Source organism: Camelus ferus, chromosome 10 (genome assembly GCF_009834535.1).
Source record: "Camelus ferus isolate YT-003-E chromosome 10, BCGSAC_Cfer_1.0, whole genome shotgun sequence".
NCBI classification, from domain to species: domain Eukaryota; kingdom Metazoa; phylum Chordata; class Mammalia; order Artiodactyla; family Camelidae; genus Camelus; species Camelus ferus.
The window spans coordinates 62814494-62836995 of NC_045705.1; the positions used below are offsets into that span (position 1 = coordinate 62814494).

The following is a 22502-nucleotide window of genomic DNA, read 5'->3' on the forward strand; positions in this document are numbered from 1 at the left end:
GGCCCCGCCCCCTTAAGGCTCCGCCCACCCCTATAGAGCCTGGAGTACCCGGATGAGGGCACCCCGTTGTGGGGCCTTTGGGAGGCAGCGGCGGTTAACGAGGTGGCTGATGCAGGCGTGAGCGAGCAGTGGAGGTACACCGACACCCCCTCCTGCCTCGGAGCTGAGCCGCCGACCTCATCCCTAGTCCGCGCCCCTCGCCCTTCCCCAGACTGTCCACTCCCGGTTCCTTGCTCCAGGAGCCCACTGGGCTGTTCTCTTGGAACGGGAAGGTATTGAAGAGGCCTAGAGAGGGGAGGAAGGTAACATCAATTTGTGCACCTCCCAGACTAGAACCAAGGTCCGTGCCTCCCTCCGCCTAGCCCTCCCCGTACCTCTAACCCAGCCGGTACCCTGCCCTGACCCTAGAATGACCAATCACTCCGCCTCATCTGGCGGGTGGAGGGGGAGGGTGGAGGCACTTGGACGCTCACCTCGCGCCTTCGCGCTGTATTCAGTAGGCCCAGGAGGCCACTTGCCCAGCATTTTTAGTGCCCCCGTGGCTGTGTAAATTCTGACCTCAAGCAGAACACCAGAATTTTCCTAGTGAGAACCTTAGTGACCTGGGAAAGCAAGTCACTGAGCCCTGCAACTTCCAAGCAGCTGACAGGCCCTGCAAGGAGTACTAAGCAGAGTGGCTTGGAGCACCCGTCTGCAAGACCACAGAGGAGGCAACCCATTTTACAGAGGAGAAAGCTGAGGCACAGGGGAATTCGTTTACCTAAGATCCCCCAGTAAGTCAGAGGTAGAGCTGGGTGCTGAGACAGGCATAGATTTTTCCCATGGCAGACACATGCTGTGAGCCCAAGACCCTGGATGACGGTGAGACACCTCTGAACCTGGCTGAACTGAAGGGGACTAAAATATCATTGTGGTTTACGTGTGTGGTTTCCCAAACCAGGGACTTTCTGGTTTGACTTTGGAGGCTTTGAGTTATCAATAGAAAGAACACAGGCTTTGTAGAAAGACTAAATGTGAGTTTGAGTTCTGGTGCCTACCAATTGGCCTCGGACACATCACTAGGATTCTCTGGGTCAGTTTCCCAGAAACAAAATGGAGTCACAGACTCTGCTGCCTCCTTCCTGGTGTGGTGCCAACAGCAACATGAGCAAATGTGTGAAGATCTTTATGAACACATTTGCTGCATGTGATGCCCATGTAATAGATGAAGTTACTCTGTAGGTAGTTTTGCACCTTGGTGATAAGGTGGGCACTACTGAGTGTAAGGCAGCCCTGTGCCCAACACAAATTGATCAGTGTTCTGGCTGCCAGGTGTAGGCCTGAACCTTGGTTAGCCCCATGCTCTTCTCCATCCCCAGCCCACGTTCTAGAGTTTGGACTTGGATCAAAGTCTGGAGCAGCTCCCTAATTACTAGGGCCCTGGAAGCATGATTGTGCCTGGGCTTGAGTGCTTCAGCAGCTCATGCTGTTACCTCCTTCTGCAGGTACTGCTTGCCACGTTCATTGTGCTCAGGCCCAGTAGCACCCACAGGATCGCCTATCCTCCGGCAGCTCAGTGGGAAGGTGTGAGCTCAGCTTCCTGCAGAGCCTCCCCACCATGGTGAGTCCCATGGGAGCCAGGGCAGAGAAAGGGCACCATGGTCTTGAGGCAGTAGGAGTGCTAGCCCTGGACATGCTGGAGTTCCTTGCTCCCTGACCAAGAGATGCTGCTGCCTCCTGAGGTTAAGAGAGGGTCATCCTGCCTCTCAAGGCCTGACTTCCCTTCATTTCTCAGCTGGGCCAAGCCAGGCCTGGCTGCAGCCTCTGAGTCCCTCCAGGGCCCATCTGTCCCTGCTCTGGGTCATGCATTTTGATTCAGACATTAACAGCTACCTATTCTGTAATAGATAGTACCAGTCACAGGAGTTATAAGGAAGGACCTGGTGCCTCTTCCTGAGCCTTGGGCATGTGTGGGCTAGTGGGATCTATACTGTGGGAGGCTCAGCATGTGCCCAGGCAGACCTGGGTTCAAATTTCAGCCTATTACCAACCAGCTGTGTGACATTTTACCAAAGACTTGACCTCTTTGAGCCTCTGTCCTCATGTGCAATATAACGCAGATTAAGCAGTGAGGTGCTGATCAGATCAAAGTCCTCGGGGCCTCACATAGTTACCTAGTCAACTTTACTTTCTTTTTCCATCCCCTCAGGCCACAAGGAAACAGAGATGGCCCTGGTCCCCAAGCCCTCCTCTGGCTCTAGTTTGGGAATGGTTGCAAATCCCAAACAGGACAGACTGTCAAGGGTGGCAAGGGGGCACATTCTTGAAGGGTGGTGACACTGGAGGCTGTGCTTGGAATTGAGACCAGTTCACAAATTCATTGCATATTACAGTCCCTGGCAGTTTCTGAGAGCCACAAGCCCGTGCCCTTCCTGGGGCAAGACCTCAGTCTCCCTTCAGCCCCTAGGGAAAGCAGCATGATGAGGCCAGAATGGAACCAGCTTTGGAGCCAGCTAGACCTGGACACATGCTGACTGTGTGACCTTGGGCAAAGTCATTTAACTGTGACTTGGTTTCCTTCCATAGGGTTGTTGGAAGATTAAATGAGATGTGCTTAAAAGCACTGAGAACGAGACCTGGCTCTCAGTCACTGTTCTGGTCCCTGCCAGACCCAGAAAAGGCCAAAGTTTGCAGGAAGGAACCGGGTGCTGGCAGGCTTCAGAGAGGAGCCTTGGGGAAGTCTCAGCTGCAGGCGGCCTTTGGCCACCAGGCGGCATTGGGAGCCCAGCCCTCGCGGACCTTATTGGGCACCAGTTTCATTCTCTTTGGACAAAGGCAGGAGCTGCACACTGCCTGCAAACCTTGTTCAGCTAGTCTCAGCTTTTCAGAGCTTGCTTGAAGTAGGGAGTAGCTCCCTTTGATTCAATTTTTAGTATATAACAGGCATATACTCTAATTTATTAAATCCCCATTTGGCAGAGGAATACTTAAAGCTCAGAACAGTGAGGTATCCTCATTGAGTTCTCACAGCCAATGAGAGGTAGATGTGGAATTTGAGCCTAAGTGCCCATGACTGCAGAACCCAAGCTAGCCTCCCACCCCCAACCCTTGTGCTGCTTCCCTCTGCTGCCCCCCCCACCCCCAGCTTTGTCAGCTAGCTGTAACTCTCAGGCCAGCCTGCCCACAGCTCTCCCACCTGAGGCTCCCCATGGCCAAGTTCCTCCTTTGGTTTGTGAGACCCTGCCCATTGCTCCCTGGTGATCACGTGACTGACTGCTCCAGTCTTTCTAACTCACTTCCCTCACCATACTATTTCACACCTCCAGACCTCAGCATTTACTCTCCCTCTGCCTGGAAATATCTCCCTTTCCCTCTCCCCATGCCTCTCACTCCCTTTTACCTACCCAACTCCTACTTACCCTTCACGGACCCTTCCAGGATCCGTTAAGGAAGCTGGGGTCCCCCCTCCCTGTGCCCCCGGCACTCGCGCATTCCTCTTGGGTAGCACTTCCCACAGCATTTGGAAGTCTTTGTGTTTCCATGGAGGCAGGACCAGTGTTTGTTCTCTCTTTACACGAAGTGTCTAGCACTGGGCCTGGCACATCATGAGGCTCAGGAAGTGTTTGCCCTGCATCACAGCCCAGTCGGAACAGCAGATGGGTGTGAGGCCTGTCTGGCCCCCTCCCCTAGCAGAAGAGCCTCAGCCTGGGGCTTCTCCTTTGACAGAAAGCTCTTGGGCTCCAATTTTATTATTTTTTAAATTATATTCAGGACTCCAGTTCCCCCATTTTCTTTGTATTGAAGCCATTTTTCAGGAAAAATATAAGCTATAGTCCAAAACACTCCATGAACTAGTCATTGAATAAGTCACAAATTAGAAGTCACAGAAATATCCCCTAATATAATGATCCCTAACCTAAGGAACCGCTGTGTCCCTGGAGCTCCCAGGTGGGCATAGGATAGGGTGCTTAGCCATAGCAATGCGACTGGGCGGGATGGGGGTGTCCCTACCACATGTGGAACCTCCTCCCGCTCCTCTTCCACAGACTTCCAAGAAGCTGGTGAACTCGGTGGCAGGCTGTGCCGATGACGCCCTTGCTGGCCTGGTGGCCTGCAACCCCAACTTGCAGCTCCTGCAGGGCCACCGTGTGGCCCTCCGCTCTGACCTGGACAGTCTCAAGGGCCAGGTGGCACTTCTGTCGGGCGGGGGCTCTGGCCATGAGCCTGCCCATGCCGGTGAGCACCGTGGGCCAGAGGTGACAGTGGGCACCAGGCAGAATGGACAGGGTCTCCTGACAGATCTTCAGTGCTGTTAAAGAGGTTCAGGACAGAGCCCAGCCCACAGTCAGGAGCCCGGTCCAAGCTCCAGCTCTCCCACTCACTTGGGCTGTGATCTAGGGCCAGTCACAGCCTCTCTCTGTGCCTCTGCGTCTACACCTGTAAAAGCACAATTTTGGACAAAATGATCTCTCAGGTCCTTCCAACTCTGAGAGTCAGTGATTCCATCAATCCCTCTGGCCTTCCAGGCCCAGCTGGCCTGTCGTGTCCTTCTCTGTGAAGCCTTCCTGACTTTTCCAGCCTAGAGCAGTATCCCTCTTCTGAATTCCCACTCTGCATTCTCACATCCAACATGGACAGTCCTGGATTGTTTCCTGGATTGTTCAGTGCCAGGCATGTGAGCTCTCCCTGAGCACTCCTAAGGGACAGAGACCAGGCTTTGTATCCTCTGTATCTTTCCTGACTCCCATTAGCAAATCCATCTATCCATTCAGCAAACATCAATAAGCACCTCTTCTGTGCCTGGCACTATTCTGGCCACTAGAGGCGCAACAGTGAACCAGACAGACGAGGTACCTGCCCTCATGGAGCTTCTGTTCTTCTCCAGGGAGAAGACAGTAACCAGTAAACATGTAAGTGAAAGAGATCATTCCAGAGCATGTAAGTGAGGTAGTGAGGACAGGAGAGCAGGGTAAAGGAGCAGCAAGTCACTGCAGGTGGGGTGAGTGACTGCTTTGTTTGGGAGGCCAGGGAATGGCTCTCCGAGGACATGAAAGCTCTGCGGAGAGTGACCCAGGTGCTCTTCTAGCACCAGGCACACAGTAGGGCTCACTGAACCACAAAGCCCAGCAGCGTGGGAAGCCCCGGGGACTGCAGGCACAGCTCCCCGCCCGGCCTCCTCTGCCCACCTCTCTCCGTCTCTCAGGCTTCATAGGGAAGGGGATGCTGACGGGGGTCATTGCGGGAGCCGTGTTCACCTCCCCGGCAGTGGGCAGCATCCTGGCGGCCATCAGGGCAGTGGCCCAGGCGGGCACAGGTAAGCCTGGCGTGCAGGCAGGGCTGCGGTGGGGAGGGCAGGCACTGATGGGGCCCCGCCGGCTGCTCCTGCAGTGGGGACCCTCCTCATCGTGAAGAACTACACTGGGGATCGGCTCAACTTCGGCCTGGCCAGGGAGCAGGCCCGGGCGGAGGGCATCCCTGTGGAGATGGTGGTCATTGGGGATGACAGCGCCTTCACCGTTCTGAAGAAGGCAGGCAGGCGGGGGCTCTGTGGCACCGTGCTCATACACAAGGTGAGAGTCCCCTACCAGGACACACTGGCCAACCTGTCCCAGCCCTCTCTTTCCAGGCAGCACTTGGTGCCTAGAGCTTTCCAGCCAGCCCATGCCCCAAGGAGGCACTCCCTCCCCAGTGCTCCCTGATCCAGGATGGCCCACCATCCCCACGGCTACCTAAGCCAGGATACAGACATTCATTCTCCCAGACCCTTCCCTTCCCTCCCAACTCTAGACCGTTGCCCCTTTTAAACACACATCTTCCTCCAAGCCCTGCCCTTCCTGTCTGTCTTGCTTCAGTGCTGTCTGCTGGTGCCCACGTGGCTGCCTCCTCACCGGCCTCCCCTGCCTGCTTCCTGTACCCACCCCCACCCCAGTCTCTTCACTACGCTACCCCAGAGATGTCTTTCAAAAATGTGTATCTGACCAGGTGGGTCGCCTGCTGAAAGCCCTCCAGGGTTCCTGGAGTCAGCCCAGGCTCCTGGGTCAGGCACCCACCACTCACTTGCCCCTCCTCCCTGACTTCCCATGTTCCTCTCCCATCATCCCTGCAATCCCCTCACGGTCCATTGACACCAGTTCTCTGTACCACTGGGCTGTGGCTCACCTTTGGGGCTTTGGTGCTACTGAATCGATGGCCCTGAAAATTCTCTCCCTGTCCAACCCCTCTTTGGCCGGGCTAACTCCTACTGTTCTGTGGAGGCCCACCTCTGATGTCTCTCCTTCTGGGAGGTTTTTCCCTCCCACCACGCCAAGCTGGTTAGGAGTCCCTCCGTAGTCCTCCCACAACACCCTCTCATGAACTCCCTCATCGGATGTGCCATCTCACGTGAAATGTTCAGTTTGTATGGGTCTGCTTCCCCAGTCCCTCCCCAGACTGAGTTCCTCCATGACTTAGTCACCATTTTTTCCCTTTTTAGCAAGTACTAGATACTTGGCCAAAAGTGGGTGGGTGGTGGGTGAGCCACAGTGTATATACCATGAAGAAAGAACTCTAGGAACTGGGAAACTAGCCACCAACTGGACAAGTCACCTCCCCTCTCAGGGCCCAGTTCTCCATTTGTAAAGTTCCTCTGGCTCTGGGATTCCTGAAGATCCCTGGCAGGTGCCCTAAATCTGGCAGGCTAGGTTGATGTGGTGGTACTAAGAGATTCTCTGTTCCCAACTAGAAACTCAGCCCCAGCCTACCTTCTACCCACTCGTGGTACAGTGACTCCTTCCCTCCGGGGGCCTATCTCTGTGTGGGCGCAGGTGGCAGGTGCCCTGGCCGAGGCAGGTGTGGGGCTGGAGGAGATCACAAATCGGGTGAGCGTGGTCGCCAAGGCCATGGGTGAGTGCCGGCCCGGGGATCGGGAAGAGGGTGGGGAGGTTGTGGCCAACCTTGGACTAGGAGCAGGCTCCCCGCAGCAGCACAGGAGGCCTTCCAGGTCACTGCCCTGCGGCTGTGGGAGGGTCTGCCTGAGGGAGCTCCTGAGGCCTGGTGACCTCAGGTCCCAGAGCCGGGTTCTCTTGCATCCCTGAGATGAAGAGATGGCAGCCAGTCTTAGTGAAGAGGCTTCCGAGGCATTGCTGCCACCCGGCCCGATGCCAAGAGCAGAGTGGTCACCTGTCATACATACCTCATTTCTCTCAGGAACCCTGGGAGTGAGCTTGGCCTCCTGCAGTGTCCCTGGTTCCAAACCGACCTTTGAGCTCTCAGCTGATGAGGTGGAGCTGGGCCTGGGTAAGCTCGTGGCCTCCCATCCCGCCATGCCCGCCTCCTGGGTTTTGCCCACATCTTCTGCCCTGGGATCCACTACCTGGTCCTCTCTGCTCACGTGGAGCTGTTGCCTGGGGGGCTCTTATTATTTTTAAGTGAGCACATGAGGCCCTTCTGGCCCAACCTGCCTGATTTCTGCCAGCTTTGCCCTCCACACCCAGGGCTCTGGCCACACAAGGCCCTGCCCTCCTCCTTGATTTTGCTTGCACCATTCCTGGGTCTCCTGACCCTGCCAAGATGCAGCCCTTCTTTCAAAAGCCATTCAGAGGCCAGCCCAGCTGCAAAGCTTTCCCTCTTTCTCCCCCATGCTTCCAAAGTGATGGGCAGAAGCGTCACGTGGGCTGGCTGTGACTGCCTCTAGTTAAAGCTACTTGACTAGTTAAATGTTAAGTCCCAGCTGTCTCCACCAGCAAGCCATAGCTCCCAGGGAGCAGAGACCGTGTATCTTTCATTATTTTGTCCGTTCGCCCTGACTCCCCACGTACACAGTGCCTGGTCTAGTGCCAAGCACTTAGTAAATCCTTGACCAGAACATGCTGAGTGAGTCCCCAGGCCCTGAGCAGGTCAGTAATGACAGTGTCTACCTACAGGGATCCACGGGGAGGCTGGCGTGCGCCGGATAAAGGTAGGTGGACTCCCTGGCCCAGGCTGGCCAAAGACCTAGGCCCCCGACGCACTTACTTCCACTCCGTCTGACAGATGGCAACGGCCGACAAGATCGTGGCGATCATGCTCGACCACATGACGAACTCCTCCAACGTGTCCCACGTACCTGTGCAGTCCGGTGAGGAGCTGTCACTGTCTGTCTCCCAGCCTTTCCCCTCCTCTGGGAAGGGGGCCCAGAGGGCCTCACCTGTTGCCGTGTCTGTCCACAGGCTCCTCCGTGGTGCTGATGGTCAACAACCTGGGTGGCCTGTCATTCCTGGAACTGGGCATCATAGCCGATGCTGCTGTCCGCTCCCTGGGTGAGCCCCACTCTGGAAGGGGACCTCCTGATCCCCAGAGCTTATTCCTTCCTGCCCTTTGAAGCTGGACATGAGAAAAGCAGCTGAGATAAGGTCTTGTGATGGTCCAGGGCATGGACTGTGCAGTCAGTCAAGCCCGAGTTAGATGGTCACTCTGCTACCTACTTGCGGGGTGCCTTGAGCCTGTTTCCATGTCTATAAAGGAGGGAGGGGGATAAAAACAGTACCTGCCTTATGGGCTTGTTGTGAGGATTAAATGAGATTAAACATATATAAAACACCGTGGTACCTGGGACCTGGTAAGAACCCAGTCAAGTGAGACTTGTAATTACTCATCTGCCCCAATAGATGGGACACCTCCAGGGAATGTGGTCATTCAGGGCATCATTGAGGGGTGCCCTGAGGAAATCTGACCATCTCCCTACTGAATCTCAGGGCCTCAGCTCCCAAAGTCTTTATTTTTCTCTTATTCTGTTTCTTTCTCTGATGCTCTGGGGGAAGGTACCCGTCCGTCCCTCCTTTCCTCACACACTTCCGTGCTGTGGTGTTGCAGAGGGCCGTGGGGTGAAGATTGCTCGTGCCCTGGTGGGCACCTTCATGTCAGCCCTGGAGATGCCTGGCATTTCTCTCACCCTTCTGCTGGTGGATGAGCCCCTCCTGAAACTGATAGGTGAGACCCGGAAGCTGGGGTCAGCCAAGCTAGGGTTCCCTGGAGCTGGAAGGAGCCAAAGGGGACTTGGAGAGACCCCATCAGGACTGACTAGGACAATCAGGACCCTGTGGAGAGGCCCTTTCTGGTGTCCCCAACCGTCTCCAGCTCTGACTTGATTCTGGAGGAGTTGGTATTAGGATCCCCTCAGGGACCCTCCCCCTTCCCTTGTACGCGGTGGGCACTCAGTTCCTGCTTGTTGAGATGAGGAGAACTGGGCTACCAGGTTGGAGTCCAAGCCCCACCTGATCCCGGGCCAGCCAGCCTGTCTCTAAGAGAGTCACCCTGCTGTCCCTAGATGCTGACACCACTGCATCAGCCTGGCCTAACATGGCCAAGGTCTCCGTGACTGGGCGGACGTGGATCCGAGCCGCCCCCACCGAGCCCCTGGAGGCTCCTGACTCCACTGCTACAGGAGGTACCAAGCCGCGCTGTTGGGGAGGGTGGCCCAGGGCTTTGGCCTGAGGCCCGAAGGGTTCAGGGTGTGCAGAGGGGTGTGCAGGGGCCCTGGCACCCATGCCTCCCACACGGGTCAAGTTCGGTTATGAGAAGGGCCAGGCAGGCCTCTTCCCCACTGTCCTCGCTCTCCAGGCACAGACTCAAAGCAGATGGTGCTTGTGCTCGAGCGGGTGTGCACCACCCTCCTAGGCCTGGAGGAGCATCTGAACGCCCTGGACCGAGCTGCTGGCGACGGGGACTGTGGCACCACCCACAGCCGCGCTGCCAGAGGTCAGTGCCAGGGCCTGCCTGGGGCGGGAGAGGGTATGGTATGGCTTGTTGATCCCGAGATTTTTGTATTTTATGAACCAAAGCAATTGCAAAAACATCTGGGGTGCTTACATGGGGTTGGCAACTTTTATTTTGCCAAGAGAGGTTGTTCTCAAAACCTAGCACTTCTTCACCTATTTTAATAAAAAAAAGATCGTCCTAACACTACAAATGTAGGAAGGTTGTTATCGCAGAGTAAAATGTAATCTTTTACAGTAAATAATAACGTTAGATTCAAGGGAAGCTCATTCTGTTCTTATTTTTCTCAGCTTACCCAGACTAGGGAAAAGCTCTTAATTATCCAGCATCATTCAGTCAAGAAAAATTTATTGAGTACTGACCACGGGTCAAGTGCTGCCTTGACTCCATGGATACAATAGTGAGCAGAGCAGATTAAAATCGCTGCCCTCATGGCTTATGTTCCTGTAGGAGAGACAAACCATCAAGGTAAATCAGTAAAAGATGAAAAAATGAAGCAGAGAAACAAGGAGGCTTCACCTGGTGGTGACCACCAAGGTCCCAGTCAGTGACCATTTCCCACCCCTCTCCAGACTGGACGCAGGACATAGAAAGGGAGCCATGGGAATGTCTTCATGCTGGTTCCCTCAGCCTCTCCCAGTGCCCATTCCTTCTGCCTGGCAGGGAGGCCTGGGTTCTTGGCTGGGGTGCAGGCAGATGGGAGGGAGGGTCTCTGAATACCTCGCCATCTCTGCCTGCAGCAATTCAGGGCTGGCTGAAGGAGGGCCAACCCCCTGCCAGTCCCGCCCAGCTACTCTCCAAATTGTCCCTCCTGCTACTAGAGAAGATGGGAGGCTCCTCTGGGGCAGTGAGTGCTGGCAGCCCCCTGGGGGTGGATGGCTGACACGGAGGGGCCCCGGGTTGGTGGAGGCCCAGGCCAGCCCCATGTGCTCAACACTCTGGTCCTCCCCAGCTCTATGGCCTGTTCCTGACTGCGGCAGCTCAGCCACTCAAGGCCAAGACTGATCTCCCAGCCTGGTCTGCAGCCATGGATGCTGGCCTGGAGGCCATGCAGAAGTGAGCCAGAGCCCTGTGCCTTAGACCAGGGGTGGGCTTGGGGAGGGGGTTGAGGTCCCCTGCTCCCAGCCAGGCCCTCCCCTGACCCCTAAAGTGATTCCTTGCAGTGAGCCTTGTCTGTTCTCTTCCCTGCCAGGTATGGAAAGGCTGCCCCTGGGGACAGGACTATGGTGTGTATTTGGCCCAGCCCTTCCCCCCTTTGAGCATAGAAGCCCTGAAGGCCACCCTCAGTGGCAGGGCCTGTTATCAGCCCCTCTCTCCCTCACCTTGTCCAGCTGGATTCTCTGTGGGCAGCAGGACAGGAGCTTCAAGCCTGGAAGAGCCCAGGGGCTAATCTGTTCCAAATCCTGACCAAGGCAGTCAAGGTGAGTGAGGCTGGGCCCAGCCAGCCAGGGATACAGACCTGGAGCCACTAGGCTCCCATCTCCAAGTTAACATCCTTCCTGTACCGCAGGTTCCTCCTCTAAAGATGGAGGACAGTACCTGTGTCTGAGGGCTGCTGTGGGGCTGAGGAGACAGAGCCCCAGCACAGGGTCTGGGACGCAGCAGGCCTTCAGTAAATGGTGGCCCCTTGCCCTGCTAGAAGTGGGTGGGAGGTGACCTCTCCCACCCTGGTGACAGTGCAGAGGGTCCTGGCAGAGTGGGACAGGAGGGTCTGGGGTCCATGGTGGGAAGGAAGCCTGGTACCCTCTTCTTTAACCTGCTCCCACACCCCACCCCTCAGAGTGCAGAAGCTGCAGCAGAAGCCACCAGGAACATGGAAGCTGGAGCTGGAAGAGCCAGCTACATCAGCTCCGCGCGGCTAGACCAGCCAGACCCCGGGGCGGTGGCGGCTGCTGCCATTCTCCGTGCCATCCTGGAAGCCCTGCAGGGCCAGGGTGCATGACTGCCTCCCAGGGCCTCAGGGCCTCTCACTGCTGTGCTCAGCGACCACTGTCACTGATTTCTGGCTTCTAAGTCACCCTCCCCCACCTCTCGCCCTCAGGGCCTTCCCTCTGAAGCTTCCAGAATTACTCCATTGTAGAAACTGCAGGCCCCGAGTGGGTCGCTGCCCTCTTCCTCTTCAGGGAGGGTTAAGTCCTACTGTCACCTGGCTCTGTCCCCAGCCAACTCTGGGCTTCTGTGAGGAGGCTCTCCCCTCTCCTGGGTGGCAGCCCAGCCTAGAACTGTTAAGGACATCCACACATACCAAGACTCCCTGTGAGAGGCCTTCTGCACCTGAACTCAGCCGGTGTGAAAAAGGAAGCTAATAAACCACACTGAAGCAGAAGAGCTGCTGCTGCCTCTGAGGGACCTTTAGCCAAGCGTGTGAACAAGTAGGTGCACTAATGCCCCAGGGACTAAGACCCGTGCCCCTGGCTGAAGTGATCATCTCCCACCTCCCACCACCTGAAACCCACAGGCAGGGTCTGTGCAGCTGGGCCGACTCCACTGGGATCCCCCTTCCTGTCCTTCCAATACACACCCCACACCTGATGGCGTGCTTTTCTCAGCACTAAACAGAACATACTGATTGTTTAGGAATCAAATGGGCAGGTGGGTCACCAGAAGGAAAAGAAATCAGCACATTCTAAGGCTTGGTGGTAGAACAGAAACTGCGCCCAGGCCAGCCCGGGTCTTTAGAGCAATCATCGATGGCCCCCGGGAGGCCGGGAGGGGCTGCTGAGTCTGCGGGGTACACGGTGGAGACGGCGCAGTGCACGCCTGGCCCAAACCTGGTGCCAGGGAGCAGTTAGAGGCACCAACATGGACTCACTTCAGACACAGCTGTGACTTTTAATCCTCTTTCTGCTTCAAACTAGCTACGAAAAGTCAGGCTTATTATTTAGCCTTTTAGAATCTATAAATTCAGAATGATGCCCATCTCATGCGGATGCAGAAAGGAGTCAAATGAACTGACAAAGTCCCCAGCATGGTCTAGGTGCTTCCTCACTGGGAGTTACTATGATTGCTGGTGTCTGCGTCCAGCTCCTTCCAGGTCATCTGCTCCACCACCAGGTGGCATCTACAGCAGGTCACATTGGGAAGGGGGCCATCACTTATTCTGCCCAAACTTGGCTGCAGGCTTCAACCCCTGGACTTCTCTTTCTCTGCCTGGGTCCTTGTCTGTCACCCACACCATGAGTCCCTAACCACAAGACATGGTTAGCCGTGTGCCCAGATGCACACAACCAGCAGCTAGGAAGGAAACGCTGGCATCAGACACTTGGCCTGTGGATCCCAACTCTGCCATTTCCTGGTTGGGTGACCTTTGGCAAGTCACTAATCTTTTTTGAGTTGTGTTCCAGGTTATAAAATAGGAAACATTTCCTTCCCCATAAGATCACCAAGTGCTCAAGAGCCATTCACTGTTAAGGACACCCACACATACTAAGAGTCACATGCGATTCCAGGAAGACAACCCTGTGGATTTTGGGGGCTTTCTGGTTTGCCCTTCCCAGGTCTGAGGGTCAGAACTATCCTGAGGCTTTTGCAAGTTGCCCCAGAGTTCATTTAACCAGTGTCACTTCAGCAAAGACTCTGATTCTTAAAAACACATTTAATGAAAATTAAGCTTCATAAGTGAAATGCCTACCCGTTATGGAAAGAGGGGGAGCTGGTCCCAGGGCCACGGTGCCTGGCAGTCATTCCAATGGCTTTTGAGGGTTTCAGCCACTCCAGAAGTTCAGTCATAGCCTCCTGCCAACATCTGGCCACGTGGGGTGGGGTGGGATAGACAGTCAGCCTCATGGCCACCTGCCAGGGAGTAAGCCCATTCGGGACCCCAGGTGTCATGCTGCTTGTCACCTAAGCACAGCAGGATGGAGCCTGGGACCCAGCAGGGCGTGTTTGGAAGGCAGGAAGAGGCACAGCGCCAACACTGAGGAGAGGAGCAAGACCCGCCACCCCAGCTTGTCAGGGAGAAGAGCAACGGCTCACACTCTGGCTTAACATCTGAGACTGGGTCTGGCCAGGCGAGCGGCCATTGTGGGTGCAAGTTGAGGCACTTTGACACTCAGCAAGGAGCACCTCTGGAGGTGGCCGTGGTTCCCAGGGCTCCGATGGGCACAACACACCACAGCTCTGGCACGTTTCATGCTGAGCCGGAGAGTGAAGGAGCTGGGTGAGGGCCCTGCCAAGAGAGCAAGGTGGAACCTGCCAGGGCACAGGCAGGGGAAGGAAAGGAGGTCCAAGGCACCCCTGCTACTCCTCGTGGGACAGCTCGGGGCAGGCTGTTCCCGGGTTCACAGGGCTGCCTGTCAGTGACAGGCATGTCTGTCACAGGGAAAGGCTGGCGTCCAGGTCCCAGTTGCAGCAGCAGCTAGAAGAGGCGGCGCCACAGGGCACGGATGATGCACGCAGACATGACAGGGCAGCAACGTGAAACAGCAGAGGGCAGCCGGCTCCTCAGCTTCGCCTCTGCGGGAGCGGCTCCGCGCCGTCCGGGTCCTCCCATCGCTGCGCCGTGTTCCCACCCAGCCTCACATCCAGATGGGCTGGATGGAGAAACGGCAGGTGAAGCCTGGCCCAGGGCGGGCGGCCCACACGAAACGCAGGCCTCAAGGGAAGGCTGGTGGGAAGGCCGCCTCCCTCACTTCTCACAGTGCGGACTGTCCCGGAGGCCCAGCTCGTCTGCGCCGTCGGGGTTTTCTACCACATCCAAGGGGCCAGAAGGGGAAATCGGCTTGACTTCATACGAGCAGGAGCATCGTGAGCAGCCAGGGCAAGGAGAGCCTGGGAAGTCAATGCCAAGAAGGGCGGAGAAGCCAAAGCCACCAAGGAACGCAGGTGGGCAGCAAGCTGTGGAGAGAGCAGGCCCAACAGAGGCCAGGGGAGCGTGGGGCCCGGACCCCAAAGCAAGTCTGTTGCTGAAACTGGACAGGAGCCCCAGGGAGAGCAGAGCTTCTGAAGAAGTCAGGACCACACACCAACTGCTCCCAGGAACCCCTTCCTGTGTCACTCCCCACCACGCAACAGGGCCTAGGAAGACAGGCAGATGAAACACCGGTTAGTGGCTTAACATCAAAATGGCCCCTGACCTGCAGGAGATATGCCAGCCCTGAGCTGCTCAGACAGACCCCCAACCTGCAGGGTCAGTCCCAGCCCACACCACCGCATCTTTCAGGGAGGCCCAAAGTCCCTCCACCAATGCACACCACACCCCATTTCACCATGTCCCTTAGGTGCCTAAGTACCTCGAACAGACAAAATCTGCCCCAGGCACTCAGCTTGTCTCCAGGCACCCACTAGATAAGCCCCAAAGCTGGAAAAGTAGAAATTACGACACGCCCTCATCATGCTCGAGCTCTTCTTTGGGACCACATTTCCCCTCATGAGACCACAGCAGTTTGGGGAGGGGAGTAACCCCTGTCCTCTCCCAATGGACAGGCCCCCAGGGGCTCCCGAGCCTGAGCAGCTGCACCTCCCGTGATGGCTGGGAGGTGCTGGTTTGCTACTGGTGCTCCCCATCAGCCAACTTCACCCCACCTTCCAGCTACTTGGTTTCCCCCCATTTTACTGGGTTGGCCTCCCCGGCGAGGCCCAAGCCTTAACTGGGTGACCCTTCTCTAGACTCGGCTCTACTCCAACCTGGAATGGGAGACCAAGACCCCATACCTGTCTTTCGGCCTGCATCCCCAGCTCTGGGCGTTTCCAAGACGAGGCCAGTAGGATATAGAGCACCAGCAGCCCGAAAGACCACCACCAGCATCCCAGTACTGTTGGCAAAGACAGCCTCACTGGGCAGGTTGGAGTACAAGCTGGTGCCATTTTTCCTGAAGATGACAAAACAGTGTGGGCCCTTAAGAAACTTTTCCACCTGTTTTTGCCCAGTGGGAGACTCAGTGCACTAACAGAGGATGACAAAAGCTTCCCAGGGGCCCCTGTGTCCTGGAATGTTAACATACCCTCTAAGGCTCTGCCAAAACAGTGTCTACAGGATGCTGTGTACCTAAGGAAGCTGAAGCTCCCAGGGGTGAAATGAACTCGTCCAGAGTTACATAACTACGAAATGGCACAGCCAAGATCCAAACCCAGGTCTGACCTCAAATCTTGTTTGCTTTTCACTGTGCCCTAACTATCTCAAAAAATGGAGAAGGGTAATGGTTAGGCATGCAGGCTCTAGTTCTAACTCAAAGCTCTGCCCTTTACTGGAATTTACTTAACCTCTCTGTCCTCTGTCCCCTAATTTATCAGTGGCAGTCACGTTATCAATGTGTAGGGTGTTTAGAGGATTAAATTTAAGGTGCTTAGAATAGTTTCTGCCACATACTAGGTTCTAAATCAATTTGATGCTGGATAAGTATTTGCTGACCAATTTACTAATCTCAACCTAAAGACTGACTCCATCACCTTCCAGATCAGGAAGGAGCCCGATCCCAAGGCTCCCCTCCCTTGGATGGGTCCTATGATTATAAAGTGCATTTTTTGAGGACTCTGTTCTTTCCCCTACACCTTAAGAGCTGGGGGCCCCACTCCACTCACAAGCTGAAGAAAAGCTTCTCATTAATGCCGGAAACAACAGACGCAATGGCCAGAGAGAGAATGGAGGCTCCAAAGAAGACGTGGAAGGGTTTGAGGAGGCTGCGCAGCTGCAAGGACGCCCAGGGCAGCAGGAAGACCACAAAGCCCAAGAGCCACTGTGGACACAGGAAGTACCTGATTGTACTGTGACCAAAGGTGCGCCAGGGCATCCACCCCACCAGCGTCCCCACCTGTCAGTGACCCTTCACCCCTTTCCCAGCTTGAACTTCCCACCAGGCATTGCGCCAGCACCACACCTCACTGCCTCACTGTGATCTGTTTCTCTTACACAAACAAGAATGTTACCTACATGGAATGCTTAGCTACCCAACTCTCCTGCAAACCCAGCCATCCTTGTTTGTCCCTGCTTCCTTCCTGTCTGGCTCACAAAACTCCTTACTTGTACAGAGCGGACATCAAAATAAGAACACTCCGTCTAGAACCGCTTCTAGTTGAGAGAGAGGTGGGAGTGGAGAAGGTGATGATTCGGAGTCAGTGTGGTGTGCGCTACAACAAACTTAGCTCAGAGTGCTCTGGGACCACAGAGGGGCAGCGTGAGGGGTAAGAGCGGGAACAAGGTGAACGCGGGAACCACCAATCTCCCATAGCCTTTCAAACTGCTGATTCTACAGGATGTGTCCTGCGAGGCTACTGCCAGGCAGTGAACAGAGGGACTATTTGGTGCTGATGCAAGTGAAGCCCCAACCAGAGCCCACGGCTGCCAGCAGCAGTGGGAACCCAAAGGAGGACAGAGAGAACCCACCTGGCAGGCGAAGAGGAAGACGGCAGTGATGCCCAGCCAGCTGTGCAGAGAGTAGAGATGGGGGATCTTGCTATGGTTGTGGAAGTTAAAGACGGCAAACAGCCCCAGCACAGTCAGGATGAAGGCCATCAGGTGCATGGCTGCATGGCCGATTTTCCAGGGTAGCTTGGGCCCTACCCATGACTGGGGCAGGCGGTACACCAGCGACGCTGCAGGAGAGAGCAGTCCCAGGGTTTGTCCTCTCCCACTCGCTCACCCACACGTTAGGGGAATTACCCTGACGTGATCTCAACCTCCCAGCAAGGGAAGAAGGAAATGCTAGGACATCAGTATCCACTCCTCAGCATCTTCCATCCCCGCATCATTTCTGGGAAAGCCATTAACCACGAAGTGGGGTGAGAAGGGACCAGATAAAAAAGGGAGAAGCAGGTCTCATGGATGCCATTCTGTCATTACAACAATAAATGCAACTTTTACAAGTCAAAAAGCAATGTCACATTCATTGTTTCATCTAAGTGAATTCTCACAACTGAGGAAAGCTGTCAAGGCACAGGCTTTAAGGTTAAAACCTAGGTCCAAATGCTGGCTCTGCCTCTCAGCTATTTGGCTTCTTCTACCTAAATCTCAGTTTCCTCTTCTGTAAACTGGAGACAATAATAGAGCCCACCTGACAAGCTTCCTGTGAGAACAAAATGAGCTGATGTATGTGATGTACACAAGGTGGGCTGCTATTATCAATGTCATCATATTCCCCTTTTACAAGTGGAGAACATGAGACTCACCTGGGCCCTGTGGCCCAGCTCTGAACACGTCGAGCAAAGATGGGCCTGGCAGGAGTACACAGATCCCTCCTGTAAGGACCTGGTTATGCCATGAGAGGCTTCAACCTCCTGCTGTCTAGAGCAAGGGTTGGCACACTACAGCTCACAGGCCAAATCCTGCCTATTTTTGTAAATAAAGTGGCTTTTTTCCATATGCCCAACCATCATTTATTGAAATGAACATCCTTTCCCACCGCTCTGCAGTGCCACCTTGTCTGCCTGTCCACTTATTAATACCACACTGTCTTTATTACAGGAACTTTATAATAAACCTGAAGAGATGGGAGAATAAGCCCTCCAACTCTGCTCTTTTTCAAAACCTGCCTGACTAATCTTGGCCCTTTTCATTTCAAGATAATTTAAAATGATTGTCAATTTTCACAAAAATAAGCACTGAGACTCTGGGATTGAAAGCAACGTACAAAACAATTTCAGGAGAACTTCCATCTTGATGATGTTTAGTCTTCCAATCCACTTACACAGTGGTATACCCCTCCATTTATTAGAGCTTCTTTAATTTCTCTGAATACAGTTTTGTATTTTTCTCTGTAGAAATCTTATACAGCTTTGTTAGATTTATTCCTAGGTTATTAATGTTTATGGGTGCTATTATCAATCAAATCGTATTTGATATTAAATAATACTTTAAATCGTATTAATTTTTTAAAATTTCACTTATTTTTTTCTGGTTTTATTGAGACATAATTAACATACAGCACTGAATAAATTTAAGGTGTACAGCATAATGAGTTGACTTACATACATCATGAATTGATGACCACAATAAGTTTAGTGAACACTTGTCATCTCACATAGATAAAACACTAAAGAAATAGAAAAAAAATTTCTTCTTTGTGATGAGAACTGTTAGAATTTACTCTAACAATTTTCATACATAACATTCAGCATTGTTAATTATATTTATCCTATTGTACATTACATTCCTAGTACTGATTTATCCTACAACTGGAAGTTTGTACCTTCTGACCTCCTTTATCCAGTTTCCCCCACACCTGACCTCTGGTAACCAGAAGTCTGATCTCTTTTACTATGAGTTTGTTTTTGAATTATAATTAACCTACAACACTATATTACTTTCTGTTACGTAACATAGTGATTCAATATTTCTGTACATTTCTGTCTATTTCTGGCACCATCCCAAGATAATATGTAATTACTGACTGGATTCCCCACACCATGCATTTCACACCTGTGACTCATTTATTCTGTAACTGGAAGTTTGTACCTCTTGCTCTCCCTCACCTACTTCTCTCTTCCCCCCACCACCATAAATAAAGCTGACTGGAACACAGCCACTCGTGTGTTTCCGTGTTGCCTCTGGCTACTCTCACAATACAATAGCAGAGCTGAGTAGCTGGACAGGACTCGCAAAGACTAAAATATGTACTAGCTGGCCTTTAACAGAAAAAGTTTGCCAGCCCCCATCCAAGAGCATCTGTGAAGCTGCCCTTTTCAGATGCTCCTGTCCTCACTACTTCTTCCTCCAAATGACACCTAGGCCCAGAGACAACCCACCCCACCCCACTCCCATAGCCCAGAAGCCAACACTGACAAAGGCCAGGCCTGGAGAGGGAGAGCTCTGCCCTGTACAGGCCTGGGCCACACCACGTCTCCTCTGCTGACCTCGTACTCACCAGCACTGTAGAGCACCACCATGCCAGTAACCATGAGTACCGGGTGACAGTTGAACATGAGCACGGTGCCATCCCAGGCAAAGCCACTGTGCCAGTACCGCATCCAGTAGATGGTGAAGAGGATGCACATCAAGCCCAGGGAGCACAGTGCCAGGACGGCCAGGTAAAACCACCTCACAGCCATTCTGATCAGGCACTCCTAGAAGAAGCAGAAATCACATCCCTGCTGGCTCAGGCGTGCCCCACACGCCGGCTAAAGGAGGTAACGTTGACCCTGCTCTTGGCAAGAAGGGTGGCTCCCCTGCCATGGGCACTGCCCCATAAAGCTGGGTGGAGTTGATCTCTGGTTATAAACCATGAGTGAGGCCCCACCCCAGCACCTGGCTGCGTACAGGGCAGCCAGCTCAGGAGAGAGGCCTCCTCTGCTGTGGCCAGATGCCAAGGCTCTAGGTCCATAGCCTGGGATTAGTCTCCTCTCACAGGACCAGATGGTAGAGAATTACCACCCTTCCCTGCAAAAAGGACAGAAATCAAAATCCAGGCTAGATCACACAAATGCCCAAGCCCTCAGTTCTAACATAAGGAGGCAAAAATCACGATCTTCACACTGCTATTAAGCTAGCCAGGGGAAGGGCAACGGGGTCCCACTTCTACAGCAAAGTTCTTCCCCAGACTCGGGGGCTAATCCTCCCCCTGGGGGATAAGATAGGTCTTCTCTTGAGTCCCCATACTCCACACCTTGAAGTGGGCAAAAGCCCTCAGCTGTCTGAAACTTCTGCTTTCTCTTCTCTGGGGAAAGTCCAGAGGAGAAGAGAGGAAGCAAGAACTCATGGTCTAGAAAGCAAGTTTATTTTGAGGTTTCCACATAAACTCAGAGACCAAAGTTCTGAGGTAAACTCAGAAACCAACTCTGGTTTCAGGCATGGTGAATGCCTAGCCCCCTAAGAAGCTGCTCTGAAAAGCCAGGGTTGAAAAGCATGCAGGTTGGCAGCAACCACAGGACGCCCCTGCATTCAGCCTAGGCACAGTTCTCAAGGCAGGCACACTGCCCCACGGACTCACACCAAGAAGGCGACACACTGGCTTCCTGCAGCAACACCCCTCCATCTGAACCAGCTAACAGAGAGGAGTCCCCTAAGCTAGCCAAGAACTCCCAAGGAGATAAAACACTTGATTCCTCACCTTTACACCTAGTGGTAGACTGAGAGAGTGATGACCTGGACTCCAGTTCTTATGTACTGAGCCTCCTGGAGCAAATCACATAACATTTGTAGGATTTAGACTTCTCATCTGAAAGAAAGGCATGGCAATAGAATTTACTGAAAGGCAGCTTTGAGCAGACATCACACCATCCCATCACACACGATCCCATTTACTCCTCTTGCCAACCCTGGGGGGAGTTATCCCCATTTTATAGAGGAGGAAACTAAGGCTCAGAAAGATTAAATACATTTGGACTCAGTTAGTGGGTGAGGAATTTCAAACTCTTGTCTATTTGGTTCCAAAGCTCATGTTTTTTCCTTGACCACATGCTGTCAGAAGGTCAAGGGAGAAAATGTACGTACGGACATTGTGAGAGTGAAGTATTATAATGTTCTTAGTAATGTACTGTAGGAGTAGTCATGTGATCTCATCCTAACTACTAACAAAACCCTGAAGCTCATGGCCTCTTCCCTGTGCCTGCCCAGGCCTCTCAGTGGTCCCAATTCCATGCTGTGACAGCTCTCTCCATCCCAGTGTCCCCCTAACCAGAAACAGAGGCTGAGCTCTCACACGGTGATCCAAGTTGGCAGTAATTTCTGAGAAAGCAAGATCTGAGGTCTAGGGGAAAAAATAAGCTTCCATGAGGTCAGAGGGAGAAAATCATGTCTCCTCCTTTTTAGCTCTGACCCAGCTACTGAGTTCAGAGATTTACTACCCCACCTCAGAGCTGCCCCTTTAGTTCCCATAAGAGCAGTGGAAATTTCAGGTCACAAGATTTTCAGTCACCCCCCCACCCCGCCCCAGTGAAGTGTCAGCACAAAGGAGCTCTCAATCAGTAGGCGCCATCCACTTGGACAATATCTACTTTCACTTTTTTTCCTTTGGTAAAAGGAAAAAATAAAAGTGAATATAATCCAAGAAACTGTACTGCACCCCCCTCTCCCCAAAGAGGTCCTAGATTACTGCTCTGGGACAGACTTAGAATAGACAGTGGGGACACTTTCCTGACAGACGGCTGGAATGTTCTACTGTGCGAAGTACACCTAAGAACCCTCCCTCTGTCCAAAATAAGAGAGCAAAAGGACAGAAAAAGGAAGAATGCAGTGACAATTGCAATCCAAACGCTAAGAATACCCTCTCATTTGTTCTAAGAGAGCAGAAAGTGCTATGATTTCAGAATGTGCTCACCATGATTTGTTCTCCTATTCTGCCCCCACTCTGTAGAGCCCCAGTCTAAGACTGAAGTCAGCAAACTTCTGTAAAGTGCCAGAATGTTAAATATTTTAGACTTCACAGGCCATACAGTTTGTCACAACTACATCATCAACTCTGCTAATGTACTGCAGGAGCAGTCATAAACAATACCTTCACAAACAAAGATGGCTGTGTTCCAAGAAACTATTTACGGACACTGAAATTTCAGTTTTTATATCATTTCCACATGTCACAAAATATCCTTTCCATTTTTCAATCACTTAAAAATGTAAAAACCATTTAGGTGGGCCAGATTTGGCCTGTGGGTCACATTTGTTGACCGCGATCTAAGGAGTCTACTCTCCAACCCAATATACTCAATTCCTTAGCAGAAAGGATTCTCCCAGGCTGCACTAAAACAGATCAGGCCCCGGGGTCGGACATGGGTATTTCCTGTTCAGCGCTAGCCTTTGGGAAAAGGCTCTATTCCAAACTCTCACAATTACTTAGAACTACAAACAGATAAAGGAACAGAAAGTTAGTCTGTTGCTCTCCCTTCCCAGATGAATGGTTAGGGCTTTAGGAATTCTGAGAACC

General features: G+C 53.2%; 2 protein-coding genes and 1 long non-coding RNA gene across 11 annotated transcripts in view; 1 reads left to right on the forward strand and 2 right to left on the reverse strand.

Moving 5' to 3' along the window:
• Positions 1-11: 11 nt before the first annotated feature.
• Positions 12-12039, forward strand: TKFC (triokinase and FMN cyclase). Of its 9 annotated transcripts, none has more exons than XM_032489536.1 (18): positions 12-134; positions 1485-1600; positions 4026-4215; positions 5183-5293; positions 5368-5549; positions 6701-6836; positions 7165-7254; positions 7881-7915; positions 7990-8074; positions 8166-8255; positions 8809-8925; positions 9263-9382; positions 9556-9693; positions 10452-10558; positions 10664-10767; positions 10904-10937; positions 11043-11132; positions 11492-12039. In XM_032489536.1, the coding sequence occupies exons 2-18, from the start codon at positions 1598-1600 to the stop codon at positions 11651-11653; spliced, it is 1794 nt and encodes a 597-aa protein (XP_032345427.1). In that variant the 5' UTR covers positions 12-134; positions 1485-1597; the 3' UTR covers positions 11654-12039. The 9 variants fall into 9 exon arrangements, with proteins under 9 accessions (XP_032345427.1, XP_032345430.1, XP_032345428.1 ...); XM_032489539.1 differs by lacking the exon at positions 11492-12039 and adding an exon at positions 11222-11452 and having other exon boundaries at positions 40-302; XM_032489537.1 differs by having other exon boundaries at positions 43-340.
• The window catches only part of LOC116666495, a 20375-nt gene continuing 8758 nt past the window's right edge, over positions 10886-22502 (reverse strand). The window contains exons 2-3 of the long non-coding RNA XR_004323387.1: positions 20106-20108; positions 10886-10896 (exon numbers count right to left, since the gene is read on the reverse strand). This is a non-coding gene — a long non-coding RNA (uncharacterized LOC116666495). The remainder of the gene's footprint in view (positions 10897-20105; positions 20109-22502) is intronic.
• LOC102508714 (cytochrome b ascorbate-dependent protein 3) overlaps positions 13287-22502 on the reverse strand; it is a 9929-nt gene continuing 713 nt past the window's right edge. Inside the window, 7 exon segments of the mRNA XM_032489553.1 lie at positions 13287-14068; positions 15364-15444; positions 15446-15521; positions 16231-16385; positions 17033-17241; positions 19509-19707; positions 20691-20798. Of these exon segments, the coding sequence (XP_032345444.1) occupies positions 13841-14068; positions 15364-15444; positions 15446-15521; positions 16231-16385; positions 17033-17241; positions 19509-19692 (933 nt within the window). The 5' untranslated portion in view covers positions 19693-19707; positions 20691-20798 and the 3' untranslated portion in view covers positions 13287-13840.

Excerpts from the sequence above, each read along its gene's own strand:
- TKFC (XM_032489536.1), top strand. Across the intron at positions 6,837-7,164 it reads TGGAGGAGATCACAAATCGG|GAACCCTGGGAGTGAGCTTG; the intron begins GTGAGCGTGGTC and ends CATTTCTCTCAG. Across the intron at positions 8,926-9,262 it reads GCCCCTCCTGAAACTGATAG|ATGCTGACACCACTGCATCA; the intron begins GTGAGACCCGGA and ends TGCTGTCCCTAG.